Source organism: Arachis ipaensis, chromosome B3 (assembly GCF_059453495.1).
Source record: "Arachis ipaensis isolate K30076 ecotype BB chromosome B3, ASM5945349v1, whole genome shotgun sequence".
Classification (NCBI taxonomy): Eukaryota; Viridiplantae; Streptophyta; class Magnoliopsida; order Fabales; family Fabaceae; genus Arachis; species Arachis ipaensis.
In genome coordinates, this window is record NC_142438.1 from 137,723,253 (window position 1) to 137,749,007 (window position 25,755).

At 36.1% G+C, this 25,755-nt stretch overlaps 6 protein-coding genes across 8 annotated transcripts; 4 read left to right on the forward strand and 2 right to left on the reverse strand.

Annotated features, from left to right (window-relative positions):
- Positions 1 to 321: 321 nt before the first annotated feature.
- LOC107631319 (uncharacterized) lies at positions 322 to 1,143 on the forward strand. Its single transcript, XM_016334730.3, has one exon. It carries the CDS (start codon positions 453 to 455, stop codon positions 930 to 932), a length of 480 nt encoding a protein of 159 aa, XP_016190216.1. The 5' UTR covers positions 322 to 452; the 3' UTR covers positions 933 to 1,143.
- Positions 1,144 to 2,029: 886 nt separating this feature from the next.
- Positions 2,030 to 5,285, forward strand: LOC107631318 (basic helix-loop-helix (bHLH) DNA-binding superfamily protein). Of its 2 annotated transcripts, none has more exons than XM_021119642.2 (8): positions 2,030 to 2,367; positions 2,804 to 3,013; positions 3,127 to 3,181; positions 3,285 to 3,350; positions 3,435 to 3,986; positions 4,079 to 4,300; positions 4,378 to 4,554; positions 4,881 to 5,285. In XM_021119642.2, exons 2-8 carry the CDS (start codon positions 2,886 to 2,888, stop codon positions 4,941 to 4,943), a joined length of 1,263 nt encoding a protein of 420 aa, XP_020975301.1. In that variant the 5' UTR covers positions 2,030 to 2,367; positions 2,804 to 2,885; the 3' UTR covers positions 4,944 to 5,285. The 2 variants fall into 2 exon arrangements, with proteins under 2 accessions (XP_020975301.1, XP_016190215.1); XM_016334729.3 differs by having other exon boundaries at positions 2,072 to 2,678.
- Positions 5,286 to 5,310: 25 nt separating this feature from the next.
- Positions 5,311 to 9,308, reverse strand: LOC107631317 (proline-rich receptor-like protein kinase PERK12). Of its 2 annotated transcripts, none has more exons than XM_016334728.3 (8): positions 8,198 to 9,308; positions 7,603 to 8,052; positions 7,418 to 7,504; positions 7,049 to 7,119; positions 6,865 to 6,941; positions 6,529 to 6,676; positions 6,119 to 6,280; positions 5,311 to 5,974 (listed from the first exon to the last, which is right to left on the reverse strand). In XM_016334728.3, exons 1-8 carry the CDS (start codon positions 9,003 to 9,005, stop codon positions 5,684 to 5,686), a joined length of 2,094 nt encoding a protein of 697 aa, XP_016190214.1. In that variant the 5' UTR covers positions 9,006 to 9,308; the 3' UTR covers positions 5,311 to 5,683. The 2 variants fall into 2 exon arrangements, with proteins under 2 accessions (XP_016190214.1, XP_088364890.1); XM_088508764.1 differs by having other exon boundaries at positions 6,865 to 6,934; positions 7,042 to 7,119.
- A 1,367-nt stretch (positions 9,309 to 10,675) lies between these two features.
- On the forward strand, positions 10,676 to 13,179 carry LOC148572580 (uncharacterized). The gene is made up of 2 exons (XM_088507602.1): positions 10,676 to 11,288; positions 11,369 to 13,179. Exons 1-2 carry the CDS (start codon positions 10,676 to 10,678, stop codon positions 13,177 to 13,179), a joined length of 2,424 nt encoding a protein of 807 aa, XP_088363728.1.
- A 2,725-nt stretch (positions 13,180 to 15,904) lies between these two features.
- On the forward strand, positions 15,905 to 16,730 carry LOC107633780 (uncharacterized). The gene has a single exon (XM_088506848.1). It carries the CDS (start codon positions 15,905 to 15,907, stop codon positions 16,676 to 16,678), a length of 774 nt encoding a protein of 257 aa, XP_088362974.1. The 3' UTR covers positions 16,679 to 16,730.
- Positions 16,731 to 24,278: 7,548 nt separating this feature from the next.
- Positions 24,279 to 25,115, reverse strand: LOC148572581 (uncharacterized). Its single transcript, XM_088507090.1, has 4 exons — positions 24,884 to 25,115; positions 24,687 to 24,809; positions 24,478 to 24,591; positions 24,279 to 24,397 (listed from the first exon to the last, which is right to left on the reverse strand). Exons 1-3 carry the CDS (start codon positions 25,009 to 25,011, stop codon positions 24,489 to 24,491), a joined length of 354 nt encoding a protein of 117 aa, XP_088363216.1. The 5' UTR covers positions 25,012 to 25,115; the 3' UTR covers positions 24,279 to 24,397; positions 24,478 to 24,488.
- Positions 25,116 to 25,755: the final 640 nt, after the last annotated feature.

Here is a 25,755-nt window from a genome sequence, read left to right on the forward strand (position 1 = left end):
CCAATGCGTAAAGAACACAAGGAGAATATCTTTAGTTGTCTCTTTAATTTATTAAATAAAGTTCCCATCTTCCCCTCCTCCAATATCATTTTCTAAACCAACTAAATAACTTTAATATATTAAAATTTGTTTTCAAATTCAGTAAGCACTTGTAAAAATACTTATATATCATTTATTAAAGAGCTTTTTATAATAATAGAAAATATATATATATATATACATTATTTTATACTAAGTCCTTCCATTTAACATATAAACCTTATACATAACCTATTGTAGTAGGTTTTCTACAATTGCATGATTGCTTGAAGAGTTCATCCAAATCCAAAATAAACCTTGTGATGCACTCAAAGAACAATAAAACCTTGCAAAACGATTAATATCTCCAAACCTTTCAAACCCAATTCATCGTAGCTCTTTCTTCTTTCTTTTCTCTAATCCTACTACTAAACATGTCTCTTCAAGCTCAACCACAACAACCTGCACAGGTTTACCCAGCAAATAGTGTCACAAATAACCAACCTTCATCACACCAATCAAATGGGTCTTTTGGGACGGTTTTCATTGTGCTTGCAATAATACTTGTAATTTCTGTGGTGGCTTGTGTTCTTGGAAGGCTATGCAACAAACGCTACAACAATCGACACAGCCACAATCCAAGACATAGTAGTCATCATGTGAAGCCGAATCGGCAGCAGATCCATAACATCCATCCAAGAGAAGTAGAAGAAGAAGAAGAAGAAGACATTGAATATGGTGTTGAGAAAAGGATGCCACCAACACTTGCAAGGCCTAATGGTAATAATGGACATCATCATGTTGGAGGCACAGGACCCCATCATCATCAACCACCTCCTAATGGTGGTAACATCATGAAAGGCTTTGAAATTAAACATGCCCATCATGAAGGAGATCTTAGAGAAGTTGCATGATATAATATGGTTTCTCTTCTAATAAGATTATATTAATTGTGTTCATAGTTCACACTATTTATAGCCATATATCTTGTGCTGATGACCATTAATTCTTATACTATATATTACATATCCCTTGTCCTGCTCTTTTCTTTAATTTTATTTACTTTGATTTTTCAGCCTCTGGTTGAAATTTTCAACTGCTTAATGAAAATGTAATATTTTCACATCTTTCACTCCTTATATTTACATTTACTAAAGTGTAATATTATATTGTATTCAGACTTTTCTTGCATAATCTCACATGTAATGATGTAAATATTGGTTATATACATAAGATGTATGTCATTTAATTTTCCTTTACTAGTTCAGAAATAGTAGCTTACTTTTAAATTTGTTTTATTTTTTTCTAAAAAAGAAACAAGGTTAATTAGTTTGATTCACAGAAAAGGCCAGGGTTTGATATCATGGTATTTAAACATGGATCAATAAAGTGTGTAATCAAGTTCATCACTTGGCTTATTAATACTTTCATATAACTGAGATCCCTAATATCTTAAAATATGTTCGAAAACACTCATCAAGTTAATTGAGACATGTCTCAGAAGGTTTAATTTATTTATAATTTCATTGATATATACTTTGATTCCCTTGCTAGGTTAGGCTAGGCATCTATCTGTGTTATGCTAACCATGCATGCACATGAACATTCAGGCTTCTTTATTAGCATTTGAAACTTTTATTCTGTGTTTCTAAAACAGTGCAATAGTGACAGAGTTCGTTAGAGTTACAAAATCATGTATATAACTTTATATAGTACACATTTCATTATTGGCAAGGACATGCTATCAGTGCAATTATTTAGGACAGGAGAATATATGTACGGATTTACCCTTGACCCAGGTCATATTCAACAGGAAAAATGATCAGAAAATAATAACAAGAATCAAACCAAGATATGCATGGTCTCTGTTTTGTGATTTGTTTGTGGCGGTTAGTTGATGTTAATATTCAATGTGAATGAAAATAACACAAGTAGGATTATTGAGTAAAATTTATCATTAGGACAAAAAAGCAAAATGATACAACATATGACCCCACAGAAAGTTAGTTACAACATTGCACTGCTTAAGGGCTAAGGACAAATATCCAACCCCACAAAAATAGATGAAATAAACAAACAAGTAATTTTGTCTCCAAAATACAAACATAATAATAAACATGTTCTTTATTTTTGTGTTTCTTATAAAAAAGAATTGTCTAATAAAATATGAATTTTGTAATTCTTAAGTTTTGAGGGACCACTTTTCTGAAATTTTGTGAGATTTGAGGGTTTCAATTGTGCAGTTGTGGGTTGCTCTCACTGCAACTTCTGGAAACTTTGTACCCACTTGCCATGACATGTCAGTCAAAAACAACTTCTTTCTTTTTCTGTGCTCCGATTTTCTTGCAGGTGCATGATTCACACTATATATATACATATCAGAGATATATTTGTACTGAATAGAATGATACACTTGTCCCACCCAATTATTTGGTCTGGAAAATTGTCGTGCACACCATGTGCTTGTGAATTTGTGAAACCGTTAAAACTTGTATCTGCTTACTATATATATAATAATAAGTGGCACAAAGACTGCATTATATTCATAGGAAGAAAGAAACAATGAGTGATTCTACAGTTTTAGAGTGGCTTAGGCCCTTTGTTGAGGCCAAAGCTTGGGACTTTGTGGTTGTTTGGAAATATGGGGATGACCCTACTAGGTTGTGGTTCTGCTATTGTTTGTATATTTGTCATTCATTTTGTGCAATCGAGTTTAGTTTTTTGAGGTATTTATAATATTCTGATTATGCTTTTTTTTTTTTTCCCTCTGGGTTGTGTTGTGCAGCTTCATTGAGTGGCTGGGTTGTTGCTGTAGTGGGAGCTGTGGTGAAAGCATTGAGAATGCAAAGAAGCTCAAAGATGAAGAAATGGATGAAAAACAGAACGACATGGATTCTTCTTCCATTTGCAAGGATGCACATTTTCAGCATCCAATTAGAACCAAGGCTTGTAAGGCTCTTTCTCAGCTTCCTTTTGCAATGTCTCTCTATTCTGGGTACCTATCTCTCTCTCTCTCTCATTCTCTCATTGTTGCACTCTTTTGCTTTCTCAATTTTCAATGGAAAAGAAACACTAATGAAAGTAAAATTATGTGACAACTCATAATAGTGTCCATGGAGAGGTTGCAATATCGCAGCAACCAAAATGGCTTACTCATGGAGAGGTAATGTTATGACACCCTACTGGTCTGAAACTAATTTGAAACAAGCCAATATATTATAATTTATAGGTTTGTTATCCAAGTGAAATTTTTTATAATTTGATAGGAAATTGGAACACAAGTTTTGATCCCTGTTGTTGGTGGTCTTGTTGAGCTCTTCACGACAAAGCTTGTAAGAAATAGAACTCTTTAATATCGTTGACATCGCCTTCGATTGAAAATTTCTGTTACTTAGAAAGTAGTCATCTTTTTTCAGGTTCCAAAAGACAATAACATCTTAGAGTTCATAAGAGCACATTGCTATGTTTCATTGAAGCAAGAAGCTATATGTGCACAGCACCACACCGATGTGAACTTCAGTGAAAATCTGTCATCAGAAGAACAATACACACAGAGCTCGCCACAACTTGCGTCAACTTTAACTGATGGTGTCCATCTTCTTGCAGCAAATTGGTGCAAATCGGATCCTTACATTGAAGAACCTTCCAGTGGATCTAATCCTTCAAGCGAATACACATCATTTGATTCGAAATTTGTCTGCTTGACTCACCATGAATATCTGGGTGAGTCGGTTAAATTATCACCTACCTGCAAAACCGAAAGGCCTAAGTACAATGAAACTTCAGGGAAGCAGCAAGGAACTTTGAGTTCCTATTGTGGCAATGGCAAAAGAAATAAAACAAAATCGGTCAGGGTGCCTCCGAAGGAAGGTTACCATGCTAAAAATCTTGCCACAGAGAGGAGAAGAAGAAACAAGATTAAAAATGGCCTTTTCACTTTAAGGTCTCTAGTCCCAAAGATAACCAAGGTCGATCTAACAATTTAGCTCTAATACATGCATATCATAGTTTTCATTCTTGATTTTTCTTAGTATCTGATCTGCTGAACCTTTTTCGGCAGATGGATAGAGCATCAATTCTAGCAGATGCAATTGACTACATTAAGGAACTGCATGGACAAGTAGAAGATCTAAAAGATGAGGTCAGGAATTTGGAAGTAGAAGACTGTGAGAAGAACACACTGCAATCAATTATGCCAAGTAAAGAACAAGGAGAAAACAGAACTCTCCTTACTGAGCTCAATCAAAGAAGTTCTAATTCCACTAAACAGATAGAGATGAAGGTACAAAGAGTTGGTATTTCTTTGGTACTTGTTTATTCATCATAGACCTATTATGACGTTTTTAACATGTTCACCAGATGCAAACAGAAGTGAATCATATAAGCAGGACAGAGTACTTGCTTAAGGTATGCTGGGAGCAGAAGCCAGGTGGGTTTTCAAGGTTGATGGAAGCTATAAATTCATTTGGATTTCAGGTGGAAACTGCCAATATGACCACAATTGACGGAAAGGCTCAGATCATTCTAACAGTTGAGGTAAATATGTAATATTATTACAATAGCATACTGCATTACTTTGCTAAATATTTGATGCACTCTAAAGAAATCATGAACTGATTTGCTGTTATTAGCTTAGTATGCCAACACCAAACACTTCATCACATTCCACTTTGGCTATGTGAATTATCCATGGTATCCACTTACCCTTTTCCAATAAAAGAGGGAAAAAATCTTGAAAATATTTCATTAATGGAAAATAATTGTAACCTGTATGAAAGTATTCATTCTTCTATTCAGCCCACCTACTTTTAGTTTAGTTGATATTATTACTCATTTTGATACAAACAAGATTTGTTCCACAGGCAGCCAAGGAGGGAATTCACCCAACTAAGCTGAAGGATTTTTTGACAGAGCAAACAGGTTGATGGCAGAAAACAGTAGCCAAAAGGTTTAGGAAAGTAGCGGTGATCTTGTGAAATCCAGAAAGTAATAGCTTAACGCTAGGAAATTCCAGTTACAAGTTAGAAATACAGAACTAGAATTACATGGTTTCAGTAAAGGTGTCATCCCAAATTGAAGGGTCACAAATTAGCTAACAACTTGGTTATGGCTAGGTTTTCTCCCAAGTGGTCTACAAAGATCAAAGGATGTCATAATTCATATCCTAAACTACATCCGTACTTAAAACATGATCGCTACATGTAAATAAACAAAGAACAAATGTAGACAATCATCTTACTATCGAAACTAATTTTTATTTTCGATCATCGTATCATTGTTTAACAACCTGGATCAAGAAAAAAATATTTCTAGATTATAATGTTAAAAAGTAACCTTAACAATCTGATCCTTTTACAAGCTTTCAACACCCCCAATGGAGGGGAAAAAGAAGAGGAAGAGGAGAAGAAGAAAAAAACAAAAAAAAAAAAACAAAATTTAGTGAAAGAAAGAAGAATTAAGTGATGGTTTTATACGTGATTAGGTAGAGGTTATAGTTTTAAGTCCTTATGAAACCAGACGTTTATAACTCCTCTTTAAGATGATGCAATCTCAACACATGATGGAATTTTGGTTAAATTAGTTGGCCTTTAGTAAGCTCGGTTGTGCCTATGCTGATATGCTCATTAATCACTTCTGCGGTGCTATATGCATGTTCCCTCAACCCCTACGAAGAACTTCTACTATGCTTGGTGAGTGCTATGGATTCTAAGTCGCTGCTAGAACTACTTGTCCCGGATCCATTTTGGGATCCACAAGTTGACATTTCTCTTGAGAGACTGCTTTCTTTACTGTACTTATCGGAATCAGAGTCACCACCATAGCTGCCGTTGGCCATTCTCCTGAACATCCTAATGTCTTTATCATACTGGTTAGAATCATAGTTGGTACTGTGACCATATTTCACCCCATTAGATAGATCAGATATTTCAGCTCCACTATCTAAGGCTCTTACAACCTGTTATAAACCAAGTGTAAGATGATTAGTAAATGGTTTTAAATGAATAAGATTGCAATGTTTGAAATGACCATTTTCATTACTAAAGAAAACAAGCATGGATATTTAATGAACCACTTGAAATCTGTTCTATTTAAACGTCACCTGAACCATTCGAGGCCGTTTAGGAGCAGAGTGGCGAACACAAGCCGCAGCCGCCTCAATCATCCTGAGCATTTCAGCCTCCGCAAATTGATTTTGAAGTCTTGGATCTACTAGCACACTATAGTCATGTGTCTCCATTGCATGGAGGAGATGCGGACGAGCCTATGGAGAGAGCAAGAACAACATTAGTAGTGAATGTTGACTAGTATCATGCAGAAAGAATGACCTGAGTCATCAATTGAACGTGTTTGACATGTCATATGATGGGCATGATTACAATAATTTGGAACAAACTTTTAAAACTGAGTAACTTTATGCAGAAACTTGATGTTTATCTTATACTGTTGTCCCTAGTTATCAAGATGGTAGTTAAAGAAAAAAAGAAGAAAATTCAAGTTGACAATTCATACCCATTCAACCAAACTCTCATCTCCTAAAGGCTGAGAGTCATCAACTGGTTTCCTTCCTGTTAGAAGCTCAAGGAGGACAACCCCAAATGAGAAAACATCTGATCTATCAGTTAATTTCCCACTTGTTGCATACTCTGGAGCCATGTACCTGCAAATTGAAGCTACAGCGTATTAGGCTTGGAGTTTATTTAAAGCATTAGCGGAAGTTAGTTTTTTGGCCAATGTATCTATCATTAATTGAAGAGTGTTTTCAAAACTTAGGCCAAGGTGCATTACGAAAGTTGCAATCTCCATTGTTTATATACATTGAAATCTTTTTGTTCATGGGCAACCTACCCAAAGGTTCCCATAACCCTAGTTGATACATGACTTTTGGTAGTGTCAGTTAGCCTTGCAAGTCCAAAATCTGCAACCTGTGTTAAAATCAACTGTGAATTAGAATTTAGACTTTGCTTCTAGATAGATTATAGGTTATAGTTTTATTAAAAAATGAAAAATAAATAAAAACAAAACTGCAGACCTGAGCCTCGAAAGTATCATCCAAAAGTATGTTTGCTGATTTAATATCTCTGTGAATAATCTTTTGGCTGCCTAGAGATATAGTGGGTTAGGGCCAGTAGTATTAGTAAATTTCATCAAACTTCTAGGGATAAGTCAGAGAAACAGAAATTTATGAAGGTAAAAGGCAAATCAAACTGCCATTCTTGCACCTAATAACACATACACATGATGGAATGAGTTTGAACTAAACCAAATTAAACCTCTATGATCCAACCAAAAAAAAACTAAAACCTGCTGCTCAGATTTTCTACACATGATGCAAACTAATAGCGTCAGTCTTAACTATAAGAATCTATAATTAAAAAACAAAATACAAAGATATACATACATTCCTCATGCAGATATGCCAAACCCTTTGCAGCACCAATAGCGATCTTGCACCTCTTGTCCCATGTCAACACTGGCATTCCACTTCCTGCAACATTTCACATATGACAAGCAAATCACACAAGAGGAGAAATCAATGAGCTCATTAACTATGTCCAAGAAAAAATCAAGTGAAACTCACGTTACCATGCAAGTGATGATGGAGTGTCCCATTAGGAACATACTCATAGACGAGCAATCTTTGATCCTCACATATGCAATAACCAACTAAAGATACCAAATGCCTGTGATGGACACGGCTGATGATCTCCACTTCTGCCCTGAATTCCCTTTCCCCCTGGCCGCTGCCAACCTTTAGCTTCTTAACCGCAACCACCTTTCCGTCCGGCAGTGTCCCTTTGTAAACATGCCCAAACCCTCCTTCACCTATGACGTTTTCATCAGAGAACGAATTGGTTACCTGCAAGATGTCTTCATAGCTAAAGGCTACTGGAGCATTCACCTGTTGCCCTATGTCTGAAGGTGCTAAAAGTCTGCTTCCAGGATTTCTTGCACTTCCATGGTTGCTTCTATTGGGAGACAATATTGGTCCATTTCCAACGCCAGCCTTCTGTCCATAGTAAATTCTATCAACACCTGATTCCCAACACCATTAGACATGGGAAATCAGATGCCCAAGGCAATAATTAATTAAGTAACCACTAATATCAAAGAAAAAATTAAAATGGGCATGCATGAACTTGTTTTTTTTCTTCAAAATGAGCAAGTTAAAATAGAATACCTGGTCTAACGTGAAAGTGAAGATTATGGCGAGGTATACCATAGACATCTCCTCTTGATTTCTTCTTCCTGAACATGAAGAAAGTTACAGCCACCAAGGCCAAGAAGAAAACCGCAGCAAGGGTATAGCCGGCAAATTTTCCCATATCAGTATTGCCTGTGGCTTTACCAAAGCTCCGTGGTGAATCCGTGGCAAGGTCTGCCTTCGGTTGCGAGTTAGCGGAGGCGGGTCGGACGGGGCTTGGCGATGACTCATTGGGAGTAGACGGAGGAGGAGGTGGAGAAGGAGAATAAGGAGGAGGAGGAGAAGGTGGTGCTGTATATGGTGGAGGAGGAGGAGGAGGAGTAGAAGCCACTTCGCTTTGTATCTGTGCCAGTGGTGGTGGAAACGACGGCGGTGGAGGCGACACTTCTGGTGGTGGTGGTGGTGGAGGCGACACTTCTGGTGGTGGCGGTGACGGCGGCGGCAATGCCTCTGGCGGTGGTGGTGAGCGCTCCGGTGGAGTCAAATCTTCATACGGCGGTGGAGGATTCCGGGACGATGGCGACGAGCGAGTACCCTCCTTCGCCGGAGAAGTCGGTGAGGAATCGGAAGCATCAGAAATTGGTGGCGGCGGCGGTTTAACTTTACGCTGATTCTTGTTTTGGCGGTTGCTGCCGTTAGAATCGGATGAAGATGAAGAAGAAGAAGAGGAAGTGTCCTTATTATCATCATTGTCTTGACGACGAGTAGAAGACGGAGAAGAAGAATCAGAAGAATCAGAATCAGAAGAAGAAGAATCGGTGTCTCTCTTCTTTTTCTGAGCCATGAATATTATGATGATGAAGATGATTCTCAGAATAATGGCCTAAACATCTCCTTTTCCCCAGTCGGGGAATGGAAATTCAAGAGAGGTTTAGGCCAAAAAAAAATAAAAGAATAAAAAATAAAAGATAGAGTTAGTTGTTTATGTTTGAAGTGCGCAAGTTCTACAAACGGAATTGCCAGCTGGGTGCCAAAAGAGATGAGGTGGATACTTTTCATAGATTCTTGGGTAAGAGAAGAAGCCAGATGTAGTTTCCCATTATTCCATTTCCAATAAGGTTGTTACCTTCAATATCGCCTTACCATGCAAACAACGCGCCTTCCAACTTAACTATAACAACCACCGCTACGCTTCTCTCTCCTTTCATACCATACACTCACTTTCAAGCTCCCTCCTTACCCGTTACTCTACGTAACTCAAAAACCAAAATTCAAATAACCTCAACATGTTACAACAACTATTCATGTGCTACACTAATTTAGGTATGTTCTAAAATACTAGACATGGTATAGTGGAAAAGTGATTTACCATAATATATTAGTATGTTACTTATCATGTGTTATAAATTCAAATCTCATTTACCTACGAGTGTGCTTCAACTCCCTAATAATTGGAATTGATTTGATAATGTTATTGCACTAATTAAAGAATGAGATTGATGAGAAGAGTTATAAATCCATGTTCTTAAAAGTTCATTTTGAAAAATATTTCATGACAAAAAAAATAATCTACTGTTGCGGTGGTTCCTTTCAATTCTTTTGCTTGAATTATAGTTAGGAAGAATACTAAGAGACCAACAATTTTTGTATTTTGTAATTATTAATTAGTCATCAATAATCTTTTTAATGATAGGAGATCACCCACTTTTTTTTTATGATTTAGTCTTGGTCACAAAACACAAAAATTGCTGCCCTGACTTTTTCTTATAATTAGTGTGTGCCTGAACCGCCGAACCAATAATCACAACGTAATTAATTTATTTAAATCACACATTAACTTTATAAGTTGGAGTATATCTAGCAAATTAGCAATCAATTACCACATATATTCAATAGTACTAATTTTTTTGTCCCCTGTACAACCAATCTAATAGGTATTGTGAGGCTGCTTTGCAGAACTTGTCTGTACGAAACAACACTGAAAAGTTGGGCTCATTAATTTAAATATGGAGAATATTTTGGTGAATTAGGAGAAAATGGAGGAACTGGGTGTATTACACAGGGATGGACGTGTCAGATGAAATGCACAACACGCAGGGGGCGTGGTGCATACAACACGTGGTAGGCGTGGAAGCTAGGTGGCATGCTGTGGTTGGGCCACCTAGGCAGCACGCGGGGGGCGTGCTTAGTCAGCACGCAGGGGGCGTGCTGACTTGGCCGAGCTTGGTTGGACAGCAGCTGAACCACGTGGGGGGCGTGCTGCGTCAGCACGCTGGGGGCGTGCTGACGTGGCGAGAGGTGATTGGGCCAAGTGTACACCACGTGGGGGGCGTGCTGCATCAGCACGCTGGGGGCGTGCTGACGTGGCGAAAGGTGATTGGTCCAAGTGTGCACCACGTGGGGGGCGTGTTAAGTGCACAGCTCTATATAAGGTAGAGCTCGAGAGTGTTTTCCATACCGAGTGAGTGAGATTTGAGTGTGTTGTGAGGATTCTTTGATGCTGTTGTTGGTGTAATGGAGGACACCGCAAATTTGGTGGTGTATCGTAATGGAGAAATAATTCGTAATACTCATGAGGGAGTGAGGTTTGTGTCACAAAATCCGTTTTCGTTTGTGGTTCCATGCACGATGACGTTAATGGAGCTGCAGAACGGCCTATGTCAAAGCATGGAGAATGGTATGTTAATGAGAGTGAGCAGAATTCTGTACCGGAATCCGGTTGTTGTTTTTGGTGGTCTAATACAGTTTGATACCATTCCGATCACGGATGAAGCGAGTATGCAGAATATGTTTCAAATTCACCGGCAGACTTATACGAGACACCCGCAGATTGAGTTGTACGTTGAGTTTGAAGCTGTAGAGGCAGCAGCGGTCCAAAATGATATAGATGTAAATGATGATATAGCTGCGGTGTTCGAAGGAATGAATAGTGACAGCGAAGAGGACTTCGAAGCCACTTATGAAGCCAGCGATGAAGATGAGGATGGTGATGTGGGAGCTGAGGCAGCAGTGGAGAATGTAGTGGTTCATCCCTCGAGCAGTCAACCGATGGGCGTTCCACCTTTTATGTGTGAGTTGGATCTCGACGCCATGCATGCCCCCGAGTTTCCGGAATATGCAAACAGAGGTACGTGTTTACTAAATAAGAAGTTTTTGTAACTTTATACCTTGGACTGTGCAATAAACGATGATTTCGGCTTTCTGTAGGTATTGCTGATCCTGAGGACGGAGAGTTCCGAATTGGAATGGAATACAGCTCTAGAAAGTCGGTCGTTGCAGCAATTAGAAGTTTCACTATATCTAGAGGAGTTGACTATGATGTGTATGAGTCTGAGCCACAGACGTTCTATGCAAAATGCAAGATGTACGGGCGTGGATGTGACTGGCTTATCCGAGCCAGCTTGATACGAAGAAAAGGTTGTTGGGAGATACGCAGATACAACGGTAGGCACACGTGCACCATCGGAACGATTTCACAAGATCATTCCAAGTTGGACTCAGATACAGTTGCTGAGGCTATAAGGCCGTTGGTCGAGACGGACCCGTCCATCAAGGTGAAATCTATAATTGCGGAAGTCCAGTCAAGGTTCAACTATACCATCAGTTATCGAAAGGCTTGGTTGGCAAAGCAGAAGTCCGTTGCCAACGTTTTTGGTGATTGGGAGGAATCTTACCAAGCATTGCCGTGGTGGCTCTCGGTCATGGTGCAGAAGATTCCTGGTTCAGTTGTCCAAATAGAAACACGTCCACTCTACAACGGGAATGAGGAGGCACAAGGTGTAAAAATACTTCATCGTGTATTTTGGAGTTTCAATCCATGCATTAGGGCATTCAGGCATTGCAAGCCCCTGGTTCAGGTTGACGGCACACACCTATACGGAAAATACAAAGGTACACTTCTAGTCGCTGTTGCACAAGATGGGAACCAGAACATTGTGCCTATCGCCTTTGCCTTGGTGGAAGGTGAGACAGCTGATGCGTGGCACTTCTTCCTCAGGAATCTGCGACAGTATGTTGTTAGAAAAGACGGTGTGGGTATGATCTCAGACCGGCATGAGTCAATACGGGCAGCAGTTAATCGTTCCGGTGGTGACTGGCAACCTCCAAGAGCATGGTGGATGTTTTGTATAAGACACATCGGCAGTAACTTCTTAAGGGCATTCAAAGTCCCTCACTTGCAGAAGCTTGTTGTCAATATAGGGTATTCAAGAACGGTGGAGGAGTATAATATCAACTATAAGAGGTTGGAAGAGCGAGGCGAGGCATATGCCAGGTGGTGCGATGCCATCGGACTCAGACATTGGGTATTGGCATTCGACGAGGGACATCGATGGGGCCACATGACAACGAACCTTGTCGAGTGTATTAACTCCGTGTTGAAGGGTGCCCGTAATCTACCTGTGTTGGCGCTGGTCCGAGCAACATATTACAGGTTAAATGAACTCTTTACGCGGAAGAGTGCCGAGACTCACGAACGGAAGCGTGCTGGATTTACGTACTCCGCATTTGCGCAACAGCGGATAGAAGCAAGTATGCAGCAGGCTGGGAATATAGTTGTGCACCGCTTTGATAGACGAAATGAGGTGTTTGAGGTGCGCGAAATGACTACTGGAAAGGTGTTAGTTGTTGATCTAGCGCGACGGACGTGTGACTGTGGGCACTTTCAGGTCGAACGAATACCATGTCGCCATGTTATTGCTTGCTGTGCTAACCAGCGGCTCGATTGGCAGTTGTATGTGCATGATGTTTACAAGATGACGGAAGTTCGTAAGGTATATAGGTTTGAGTTCACACCATTAGGAGATCCCGAGACATGGCCTCCTTATGAGGGACCCACATTGGTCGCTAATCCCGCACAGAGGCGAACGTCTAAAGGCAGGCCCAAACTGACCCGATACCTGAATGAAATGGACTCACGTGACATGCGTGGTCCTCGGATATGCCGTCTCTGTGGTGCTCAGGGTCATAGTCGGAGTAGGTGTCCGCAGCGTGCTGGACCGAGTGGTGCTGGTTCATAGTTTAGGGTGGTCATGTTTGTACTTTTTAATTTGCATTTCGTCAGTTGATGCTTTTGAAATCAGACGTGTTTGTATTTTTCAAATGAAGTCTATCCATTGATATCTTAATGTCTGCTTAAAAAGGTCATTAACTGATTTCCTTAAGTTAATATACAACCAGAGCAGCTAACATGGGGTGAAATCCTCTTATGACTCCAATTATGGAGACGTGGTAGAATCCCGTGGCGCGTAAGTAGTTCTCCACCATCGAATTCCACGTCTGTGGTGGATCCAATTTACGCACCAACAAATTTCTGTTAGGCTGCATCAACAAAGATATATGTTACATTAATTAAAGAATAATCCTTACAAATAGTATAATAAACATTCACATATTTATAAGATAACAATATTTAATAATATTAAGCTATAACGTATTATTTACTAAATTTATCAATTTATTTATTTTTTTTAATTTTTTAATAACGATATAGTATAACATATTATAATAATAATATACTATTATATATTTTTTAAACGGTTTACATATTTAGTTTATTATAATAATCCTCACTATGCAACGTATATTATTACTATTACAACATCAGAATATGTTTTTTATTCTTCAACATACTCTTAATAACAAAATTTATAACAAAATAATTATTATTATCATTATTATTATTATTATTATTATTATTATTATTATAACCCTATTATTATTATTATTATTATTATTATTAATTTTAATTTTATAAAAATTATTCTTATAATCTTAAAATATTTATAAACTACATAAAATAATATTCTCAATACAAATAATATACATGCATAAAAAAATACATAAAAAATAAAATAATTTAAATACGTCAAACAAAAAAATATTTGCTTACTTACATAAATAGGATGGTCCAAGTAGTTGATAATATGTTCTTCAGGCAACACATAATCACGCACCATTTTTTTTCAATCCTATAAACTAATACTACTCACTCACAGCTTCTTCCTTCTCTCGCACTCTCCTTCTGTTTTGTGCTTCAGCATAACTCAAAACCATCAATGGGAGGTGAAGAAGAACCAAGGCATGCATATATATACATGGAGCAGCACTGGCGCTGGTTCCCGGGGTGGGGGGGCTGTCTCCTGCATGCAGGCAGGACTGCAACACGCCCCCCGCGTGGTGTAGCAGGTGCCTTGGGACTCCGCGCACCATCACGGACTTCGACGTACCACGCCCCCTGCGTGGTGACTCACCACGCCCCCGGCGTTCTGCCACATCAGCCACCACGCCCTACGCGTGCTGCCACCTGCCTCTCTCGTTCACCCACCACGCCCCCGGCGTGCTGCCAACTGGCTCTCCTGCTCAGCCACCACGCCCCCGGCGTGCTGCCAAATGGCTCTTCCGCTCAGCCACCACGCCCCCGGCGTGTTGTTGGTGAGCTCCATCCTCCGGTAATTCCCCTCCTTGGCCAATATCCGGCCAATTCACCAACCCTGCATCCATACAGAAAATAATTTCCGGAAAAGTTGAATTATATTTAAATTATAAATAATATTATACATTTAAATCTTTTTATTAACTAAATCTAACTAAATTGGTCTAACGCTAATGAGTTATAATTCAAATGGTATAGTCTTCTCATACTCAATTAAGAGGTTGTGGGTTCGAGTCTCTTATCTTTAGTATAAAAAAAAAACTAAATTGATCTAACATAATAAAAATCAATTATAATTAATATTATTTCAAATCTTATTATTTAACTTAGTTAGATTTAATTTGTGTAAAAAGGCTTAAATGTGTAACATTACTCTTAAATTATTTAAGTATGTTGAATTGGCAATCCCGACAGTCCTGCCTCCACTCTTGAATTCCAGCCACCTTTTACTGCCGTGTTCTGCAGGGAGATACCATCTTTTATTACAAACGCATGTTTCTTCAATTCAATGACAGATTTATAAGTTTACAGGGTTATTTGGACCATACATAATTACTGAACTTTTATTTATTAATGTGCATGTTAGTAGTTTTTCAAATTTTTTTAAAATATGCAATGCAATTTGAACTTTTTTGTTTTTTTTATGTGCTATATGTTTACCTAAAATAAATGCATTATAATACTGGTATACTACTCTTCCAACTTTATTTGGTTAGTTTTCAAAATTTTTCCTTGGATATTATATATATTCTAAAAATTTAATTAATGTTATTTTGTTATAATTGATAAAAAAAATTACCAAAGCAACCGATTTGAAATTTAGATAAGAGAGTATGTAAATTAAGATATTTAAATTAAATAATTTAATTAAATATATTAAATCATATAATAATTTTTAATTATTATTTTTATATAAAAGCATCTTTAACGTGAATAGTTTTTTTTTTTTTCATGCATGATGTGTTTCAGTCTATGAGCACGAGTGAATCAGCTCCTGAATTGAACTACAATAAGTGAACAAATTTTTAAATTTAATATTTTAAGATTTAATTATTAATGTATACAATCAATAAGATGATGATTTAACCAAATTTATCAAATTATCTAATAATTTTTAAATAACAACAAACATATGCAACTGAGTTTATATTATAAATGAATTATGTATATAAAAATATATTTTAGAATGTGAAATATAAATATAAAAAAAAGGTATAAAATTACACGTGTATAATATATATATATATATATATATATATATATATTGACCAAATAAGTATTGATTCCCTCTTGTTCCACAAAAGAAAACCATGCAAGCCCTTCCACTTCTCCCTCTGCCTCACACCTTCCCTGAATTCACCGAACTCTCTTCTGTCTCCGGAAACTTGGATCCCAATTTCACTCTCACCAACTTCTGTCGCGATCTCAGCTTCAGACTCAAAATCGATGACAGCGATGAAAAACTCCATCAACAAAAACCGCAAGAGGAAGACAAACACCAACAGCAACAGGAATTTACTTTTCCGTGTGCTCATCCTCCTCAAGGATCGCTCCTTGCCGCCGACGAAATCTTCCATAACGGAATGATCCGAACAATTTCCCCTGTTTCCTACCAATCCAAGCTCTTCTCCGCCGCCGACGGCCACGGTGGCCAAGAGTTGCCGCTCCTTCCACCGCCGACGAAGATCTTCGTGCCACAGAAGTGCGACGATCTTCCCTGGCACGGCGATTTGTATCGTGAAACGACGACGTTGGAGAGATGGCAGACGAAGTGCAATTCCACGGGATTCTCGAAGCTCTATCGGTACCGGCGGGACGTTAAACATAGGAGGAATAGCGAAGGAAGAGGCGCGTTTGTTTTCCTGAACCCTCTGCCGGCGCCGGAAAAGGTTGAGAAGCAGAAGGAGGTGAAAAACGACGTGGTAAAGTGTGGGAAGCGCAAAACGGCACCGTCGTCTTGGGCACACGAGAAGCTTTACTTGATGAATAGGAAGAGGTCGGAGAATAATAAACGGCGGTCGTTTTTGCCTTACAAGAAACAGATTTTTGGACTCTTCTCCAACATGAACCTTCATCCTTTCTGAAATTGTATGATTCCAATATTGCATGTCTTTTTGAGTTTGAGGCGTATTACAAGTCCAGCAAATCAAGCATTAGATACTCCTTCTCTTCACTTAGATCTATTCAATTCTAAAATAATAATATTGGTTACTATAAATTAGAATTGAATTAGATTTTTTTTTTTCAATTCTAATAAAATGTAGGTGTTGGCTAATTTGTTTTCCCAATTTGGGAAAATTTGTACGATTATGATTATTCTTGCAATTTTTTAAAATATCTTAATACTTACTCAGCATCATTGTGTGATGGGAGAAGGTATTTCATGATGAAAGGGTACATTTGAATTTTGAAATAAACCAAGGCTATATGGTTTAATGCAGCCAACCAACTACACAGTATAAGAGAGCATTCAACTTTTTACCCTTAATTGTTATGTTCAAATGTAAGCATAACTCTATGAAATGAGGCAGAGCAAATATTTTGGTAAGTTAATGGCTCAAGGTGAGTGAGCAACAATGTTGTCAAACACTTGGCACATTAATATGCCTCTTAAAATGCTATATCTATTGACGAAATTATGGAGGGTCTATGTGGACTATAGTCCCCTCTTCGCTCTCTTCAACTTCAATTATATTATATATAGAAAATAAATTACTATTTATCTTAATAAAAATACTTATTAAACAAAAAAATTAATATTGTACTCATAAAAAATGAATTTTATGTGACAACAATATTTAAACCCTAATTTTTTATTGAATTTTTAATAAAATTATCAAATTATTCTTTTTATCTTTTTCTCCAAATTCTAAACTTTTACAATCCTCACTCTTCTTCTTCTTTTGCCGTCGCCAGCCACCATCCCCAACGAGCTATGCTCCCACCGATCCTGACACTCTCTCCTTAAAGTTTGCACACATCCTCTTCTCCTCCCCTCACTAGGAGGCTCGAGCCATGTCGCCATCCTCTTTCGCAAGCAACTCACGATTTCTGAAAAACTGATTCAATGAAGGAAGAGGAGGAAAAAGATGAGAAAGAGGAAGACATAATTTAGAGTATTTTTTGTGAACGTCATAAAGCATTCCAATGGTGACTAACCTTTATCCCCAACCTCTATCTCTCTTTTTTTTTATCCCTAAATTTTTAAAATTCTTTATCACCACCACTGTTATCACCCACACTACCATCACCATCAACTTACAAAATTCGGTTGCACAGACTCTCTCCAACGGTGACTCCAAACTCTGCTTAGCATCGTCGATCAGTTGGGAAAGAGGATGCTGTTGGAATATCTCTATGCCATTTGGTGGGTGCGAAACTGACTTTTCTTCGACGAAACAAACTTGCCGCTCGCAGGTGGCTATGGAGCAGGGGCGACATCAAGATCGCACCTTCTTCTGGTGAGCCAATCTCTGCCTCCATTTCACACCACAGCAACTTGGTCAGCACCCAATTCAAACATCTTCAAGGTCAATGTAGACCCGACGAAGAAGAGTGAGCTCTTGAATCTCTACGAGCCCCTGTATAATTACTTTATCCTCAAATACTTTGAAATCAGGGGAAATGGTGGCAAAGAAGAGGGTTCTTGAGTGTTGTGTACTACCAATTGAGAGAGAAAGTGAGGATAATGATAATAGTATTCGTGAGATGAGTGGTGACAGTGGTGAGAGAAAGGAAAGACAGTGATAATCAGAGAAAATGTTAGTGGCAGAGAGAGTTGCAAAAGTTTAGAATTTGTGAAAGAAAGTAAAGGATTGAGATAATTTAAAAATTTTATTAAAAAATTAACAAAAAATTAAAATTTAAGTATTGTTTAAAAATTTTATTAAAAAATTAACAAAAAATTAAAATTTAAGTATTGTTGTCACACAAAATTATCTTTTATAGATACAACATTAATTTTCTTATTTGATAAATATTTTTATCAGCGTTCATAAAATTTATTAGTACAAATGATAATTTATTCATGTATAAACTTGTTAGCAGTGGCGGAACCAAAAATTTCATAAGAGAGGGGCCAATTAAATATAAATATAACAAAAAATTAACAAAATATGATTTGTAGCATATATATAAAAAAAGTAATTATATTATATAAAAGTCAATGTTCAACTACATACTTTAAGATTTTGATATTTTTAAACTTGCTCGACGATGCTTCATGGAACTAAAATCATCAATTATCATCTCTGAAGTGAATTTTGAAGCAATTTCCTTTTCAATATATACAATCATATAATCTGCTAAAAATTTATCTTCCATCTTGTTTCGAAGCCTTGTTTTAATAATCTTCATAGCTGAAAAGGCCCGTTCAGTTGTTGCTGTTGTCACAGGAAGAGTCAAAATAAGACGAATTAATCTATCAATTAAAGGATATATATTTGATTTTTCTGTCTCTGTCAATTTTTGACACAATTCAGCAAGAGTAGACAAATTCTGAAAATCTGGAGCTTTAACCACATCAAGTTCATAATGTTGTAACTCATAATCCAATTGAATCTTTTCTTGCTCAAAAAAATCTAAAGAATAGAAATTCTTTACAAGATTGCATATGTTGCAAACACTAAATAACTTGAAACCAAATTTGCGGACGCTTTCCGGGACCACGCATCAATGTATCAATATTAACTTGATCTATTTCAGTCCTTGTTATTTTGGAAGCAGGGGGTTGAATATCTTGCTCAACAAGTTGTGTCACAGGTTGTTCAATAATATTTTGAACATTACTCAAAGAATCTGAAGCTGAATTTTGTTCATCATATATTCTCTCTTTTCTCTTGAAAAATGAGTGAATTGTTTTCATCTTTGACATTTTTAACTTAACTTGAACTATCTAACAAAAAAAAAATAAAAATAATTGCATATATATTATTTTCTTAAAAAAAATATTAAACCTATTGAGCAATAACAAATAATTTTAGAAACACAAATATATAATAACCAAAAATAAAGTTATTGATTTATCTGATTATTTTTTTGTTTCAAGTCTCACCAAAAAATAATTCTATTGAGTTTTGTCCTCACTTCAATCTTTGAACACTGTCTATTATAAAAAAAATAAATTAATTATTTTAAATAAATAATATAAATAATACTTGACATTGTTATTAATTTAAAAAAAAATTGAAATATACCTCTTTGAATCTTTGTTGTGCATTCAATGGTTAATATTTTACTGTTCACTTCTCTTCAATGGTTTTTCTTCATATGTCTTGTTTTAGTATGGAAGGAAAATTAGAATGAGAAGAGTAGAAGACCAAAAGTTTGGAAACCACTAAAAGAGAGAGAAAAGTGGCGTTGATGCCTCTGATAGTTTGAAACAAATATTTGAAAAATGTACTAGGGTTACTTTAATTAATAGTATGAGCTTAGGCTAGTATAATAGAACCATTTTTATTAATTATTAGAATGGGCTATTTGTTAACAAGAGCAACAATAATTCAAATATCCAATACATAATGCAATTTTTAGTTATTTTAATTTATAAAATTTTGTAACTTATATTTTTTTTAATATTATATATAAAAAATTTAATATTATTAATTATTACTATTTGTCTATTTACTATTTTTTTAAACAAATTTTGGGGACCATGGCCACCTTAGGTCCCCCGTGGATCCGCCGCTGCTTGTTAGTATACTTTCATCAAATCATTTATATATATATATACATATACATATATACATATACAGCAGCATTCATATGTAAAACAAATTAAGGCCTAAATCATTGTCATATCAAGTTGTCAACCCTTTTTTATCGTGGTAAATAGAAGTTTTAATAATTAGAATTTTAATAAGTTATATAATTATGTTAAATTATAATTCAATTGTGATATTTTAAGATATATGGTTATATAGGTTTTTTTCAAAGTTTTTTTTACTTAAAAATACCTTCTCCTAAATTAATATTTTTTTAAAATAACTTAAAGAAATCATTTATAATTGGATATAAATTTTGATACGAGTCCTGTCGGATAAACTGAGAAATGTCATATGTTAATTAGTCCAATTACAAAAGCAACAACTAAGAGAATTAAAGAAGATTTTGCAAACATGCATGGCTAAATCATTTATTCAGGAGATGCATTAAGAATTGGGTAAGACAATAATTAACGATTATCAAAAGTCAAATGTCTTACTAGTTACAAGATCCATTGAAGACTCTCGTTAGTCAAAATAAATTAAATAGGCATCACGTATTTAGTATTTACTAGTATTTTTACCCGTAATACTATTACGGAAATATAAGTCTTTTAAAATTACGTAAATTTTGGTATTATAGATTATGACACAAAATTTATAATATTAAACTACTTTTATAAAATGGTATTAAGGGACAAAAGTCCCCGTCGACTAAGAAGACCAGAATCTTAAACAAAATTAAATAATAAATTTTTTAGTTATTATTTTCAAATGAAAGAGTTTAATTTTTTTACTTAATTTTACATTCGTTATCTAAAATTTAAAAGAATATAATGTGTATATTTTTATATTTGATTAGGTATTAAGTTTGTTGCACAAATAGAAATAATTAATTTTTATACTTGCTATTTAAAAATAATATTTTTTTCTATATATATAAAAATATAATTAGATATTAATATAAAAAAATTTATATTTATAGTTATAAAATTAACTCATTTTTTTAAAAACAATTGAATCTTGATTCTAACTTTTAATCGCAATATTAGTATTTTTTTAAAATTATATGTAATAAATATTTAAAAGAAAAAAAAGTAAAAACATATATTAAAAAGATAAGCAGTAAAAATTTAAATTTAAATAAAATATATGTATATAATAATATTTTTTATTTAAATTATATTATGTTATTAATTTTATTTTTTTAGAACATAAAGGTAGAAAAAAAATAGAGAATGAGAGAAAAGAGAGAGAAAGATAAAGAAGAAGAATGAGAGAGGGAGTTTGTTAATTTTGGAAGTTAAGAACAATTTTTATTTTAATTATAATAAAAATATCTAGTGACAAATTTTGATTTGTCAAATTACTAATATAAAATATGAATTATAAATTGGGAAGTTCTATGGTGGCTAGCCTATCAAAAGAGGACAAGTGATGATACAATGGATTGAAGGTGAATCTATAACAGTCTAGCTTTCTGCAAGTCTATCATGCTCCATATGCTTTCAAATTTTTCAAAATGCTTTCTATGTGGTTCGAACCCTTACCCCAAGGGATACAAGAAAGATAATTATACCACTAGACTAAGATGCTTCTTATTAATATATATATTAAATTTATTTTAATTTTAAAGTCACCCATTTTAAAATTAATTATATTTTATTTAACTATAAATTTTATTAAATATATACAAATTAAAAAGATAAACAAAAGTTTTATTAATCATAATTTATTTTTTTATTTTATAATTATATGATATCTATTAATATTATTTTTTTAATAAATACTTGTAGTATATAATAATAGGTAAAGACTCACATGCAATTGTCTTCATATGAAATTAATAGTTGAAAAATTTTAGATGATATGTAGCCAAATTTGTCAAATCATCTAACGGTTCTTAAATATCAACTTCACATGAAAACTGTAACACCCTCACTACCAGAAGTCACGCTTCCGGCTGCGCTACTCTGATAGCAAGAAGTATTACGACTACTTTACATACTAAATATTAAAATAGGAGCCTATGACTTGACACTGTATCGCTGATTTCTTTGAAAAACCAGAAATAAATACTTTATCTTAAGGAAATACAAACAGGCATAGATTCATATACAAGACTCCTTACATAATAATTCAATATATTGTACATATAAAACATACAATTCCTATCCCTCTTACAAACTTGTAATAACATAGACGAGGGAAGAAAATAATCTAATTAATACAACAGCATATAAACCAAATGCAGTATAACTCTTCTTGATACTTCTTCATCTGGTTCCTGAAAAGGTAAAGCTGTAGGGGGGTGAGAACCTAACCACACGGTCTCACCACGGAGTTTCAAAGTTGTCATAAGAAGATATTTAATAAGAAACTGTTTTCAAGCTCAGTAATTATCATTGCCTTATGAATCTTTTAAAACCAATAGGAAATCGTTCAAATCCCTTTTCAGAGAAACAATGTTTAATCTTTCAGAAATCCGAAATCTTTCCTTATAAGAAAATCTCAATCAGAAATCAACCACGCAATCAAACAACACAATCATTAATTCAGCATCCAAGTTCATTCTCAAATGTAGCACGCCAGAACAAACACAGGCAAGACAGACAAGGAAAGCACAAGTAGGTAGCAGTTACAGCAAATAGTTCAAGTAGCAATTAAGAACAGTTTAGCAATTAGGCAAACCAAAACAAGTTCAAACCCAAGCAAAGCATACAAATGCATATGATGCATGCCTGTCCTATGGCTGATGAGGCTCATCTGTCGGTTATCCAGCCAACCCGACAAGTCTGAATTGTCCTTAGACTGTCCCCTGACGTGCATCCCCAAGAGTCTATGCATAGTTTTTTCTCAAATAATCAATATTGCTCAATGGGGGTATCATTCCCGGGAATTTATATAGTGCCCGGTCACACTTACGTCGTAGGGTCAACAGAGTATCGAGTTTTCAACCTGGTACACGTGGTGGCAAGCCACGGCACTTAATCCAGGGAACCTCGTATCTCAGATATTTCAAATTCATAAGCCATATAAATAATTCATTCATCATTCATCAATATCTAAACCATTCTCAATATCATCATCATTCGTCAATCCATATCCCATTTTCAAATTCATTCAAAAATCATATTTCAAATTAATCCTCATCATCCTTCTTTCCGTTAATCAACAATCTCAATTCAAAACATAATTCTTTCTTTTCTAAATAAATCAATCTGAAACAAATAACGTTTAAGAACTAAATCTTTTTAAACAATTGCTTCAAACAAAACTTCCAATTTTATAAAATTTCGGCAGCATCTCCTCTAAAACTCGGACTTTGCCACCCTTTTCGGGTCCCAACCAAACCAAACCAAACACCTGTTAAACATTCAAATCACTTCTAATAATAATTTTCACAACAACCACACTCAACACAGAGAAATTGCAAAATCCAGAATCCAATCAACCAATCCTATAAATCGCAGTTTAAATCAACCTCATTCAACAGCATTAATCAATAATTAAGAACTTTCAGTTTTCTCAAACAGTTTCAAACCAAACCGTTCCTCAAACCATGTTAGAACCATTACCAAAATAGTAAATTATTCTCAATAAACAAACCATTTCCAAATATCAAGTCCTTTCCAAATTGGTTTTAAAATCAAATTCCAATATCAAATCGGGTTCAATATCACATCAAATTTCAATACTAAACCTTTCCTAAAATCGAATTGTTTCCAAAATTAAACTAAATGCCATTATTAAATCTCTCCCATTAATTCAAGAAAAACCACTTTAACAACATCAGTCAACTAATCAGAATATCCAGCTTTCTCAATCGATCCATCTATCAATCAAACTAATAATCTTATTCATCCAAAACAACTCTATTCAATTCATAAGACTCAGGCAATCACCAAAGATGTATTTTACGCATTAATATCGATTTACAACAACTCTGGAAAGAAAAACAAGTTTGAGAAAGACGCCCCTACCTCATTCGCGATCCAACTACGCGACAAACTACATTTTTATTCTTATTCCACAGCAGCAACATCAATACCGACTGTCCCCGCAGCAGCCACAACCTCTAAACATAGCCTTAGCTCAATCCTAAAACATTAATGTCGCGTAAACTCAATAATCTATAACAGAATAGCTACTAAAAGAGTTTGGAATAAGGAACGACTTACTGGGCTTACAACTAATTGAGAAAATGGAGCAACAGCAGCTTCGGTGACGACACAGCACCTTGATGTTGTATGCTACAGCCATAGAACTCAGCAATCAAGACCCGGAACTCGATCCTATGACACCAAAACCTTGGATCCTTAAATAACTTAGAACAGAAATACTAATTCATAGGTTTCGGAATGCATTGTTTACCCAAACAAGGACGAACCGCTGAATTGAAATAACGGTAACTCCGATGGTGGTTCCGGTGATCACTGCCATGTTCCCAGTGACCCGAACGGCGGCAACGACGGTGCAGCAGTTCAGAACAACAAGCAGCGGCGGCGGAGAGCTGAAATAGACATGCGGTGACGATAAAGGTTCCCAGAATCCAAAAGAACAGAAACCAAACTTTAAAACCCTTACCGACAGTGCGTTCTCCGGCGGCGGCAGCAGGATTTCGAGCGGCAGAAGCGGCGGTGGCTGACGCGGGTCTCTCTTTTCTCTCCTCTGCTCCCGAGCTCGCTCTCTCTCGCTCTCTCTGGCTCCTCCATAAGTGGCGGCAACCGACTCCAAGACGAGGACGGCGACGACGCGGGTACAGTAGCGGCGGCGACGGCTTCACGGTGTGGGCAACGCTGGCGACGCGAAAAGGGTTCTAACACGGTGGTTGGACCTCAGCTCGGCTTGAGATTCTGCTCTCTCTCCCTCGCGCGTCTCTCCTCCCCGCGTGGTCTCCTCGACGCTGGCGCCAACAGCGACGCGACGCGACGCGACGGCGGTCCTGAGCTGCGCGGCGGCTTCCTCGCGGTACTCTCCTTCTCTCTCAGATCTCTTCTCTCTTCTGTCAGCAGCGGCGGCGACGGTGGCAGTGACACCCACCGCGCCGCCTCACTCTTCTTCCCCCTCTCCTTCCTTCCTCGGTCCCCTTCCTTCTTCCCCTTTCTCTCTTTTTTTTTCCTGATGGGTTTTGGTTAGACAAAAAGGGGGGTTTCAGCTGCTGTTGGTGAAGGCTAATGGCGGCTAGGGTTTCATTAGGAGTAAGGGAAAAATTGTAATTTAATTAGGATTAGGGTATGTATAAAATTAAGATTTTGAATTTAATTATAGTAAAGTAATTTCAATAAAATTGAGGCATGGAGTATAAATTTTGAAATCTAATTAAATCTCTAAAATTATTTTAAAATATTATTTGTGGTATAAAAATACTAATTGATTTTCTCAATAAATTATTCTAATTGAAAATTCATGGTAATATAATTAATTTTCTTTATCTTTAACTTAAAGTATTAAATAAT

Excerpts from the sequence above, each read along its gene's own strand:
- LOC107631319 (XM_016334730.3), top strand. The coding sequence starts at position 453 with ATGTCTCTTCAAGCTCAACCACAACAACCTGCACAGGTTTACCCAGCA.
- LOC107631318 (XM_016334729.3), top strand. The coding sequence starts at position 2,581 with ATGAGTGATTCTACAGTTTTAGAGTGGCTTAGGCCCTTTGTTGAGGCC. Across the intron at positions 3,014-3,126 it reads GCAATGTCTCTCTATTCTGG|TGTCCATGGAGAGGTTGCAA; the intron begins GTACCTATCTCT and ends AACTCATAATAG. Across the intron at positions 4,301-4,377 it reads CTAAACAGATAGAGATGAAG|ATGCAAACAGAAGTGAATCA; the intron begins GTACAAAGAGTT and ends CATGTTCACCAG.
- LOC107631317 (XM_016334728.3), bottom strand. The coding sequence starts at position 9,005 with ATGGCTCAGAAAAAGAAGAGAGACACCGATTCTTCTTCTTCTGATTCT. Across the intron at positions 7,505-7,602 it reads ACTCCATCATCACTTGCATG|GAAGTGGAATGCCAGTGTTG; the intron begins GTAACGTGAGTT and ends GAAATGTTGCAG. Across the intron at positions 7,120-7,417 it reads GGCATATCTGCATGAGGAAT|GCAGCCAAAAGATTATTCAC; the intron begins GTATGTATATCT and ends CTATATCTCTAG.
- LOC148572580 (XM_088507602.1), top strand. The coding sequence starts at position 10,676 with ATGGAGGACACCGCAAATTTGGTGGTGTATCGTAATGGAGAAATAATT. Across the intron at positions 11,289-11,368 it reads TCCGGAATATGCAAACAGAG|GTATTGCTGATCCTGAGGAC; the intron begins GTACGTGTTTAC and ends GGCTTTCTGTAG.
- LOC107633780 (XM_088506848.1), top strand. The coding sequence starts at position 15,905 with ATGCAAGCCCTTCCACTTCTCCCTCTGCCTCACACCTTCCCTGAATTC.
- LOC148572581 (XM_088507090.1), bottom strand. The coding sequence starts at position 25,011 with ATGGAGGAGCCAGAGAGAGCGAGAGAGAGCGAGCTCGGGAGCAGAGGA. Across the intron at positions 24,810-24,883 it reads CGCCGGAGAACGCACTGTCG|CTCTCCGCCGCCGCTGCTTG; the intron begins GTAAGGGTTTTA and ends TGTCTATTTCAG. Across the intron at positions 24,592-24,686 it reads ACCGTTATTTCAATTCAGCG|GATCGAGTTCCGGGTCTTGA; the intron begins GTTCGTCCTTGT and ends TTGGTGTCATAG.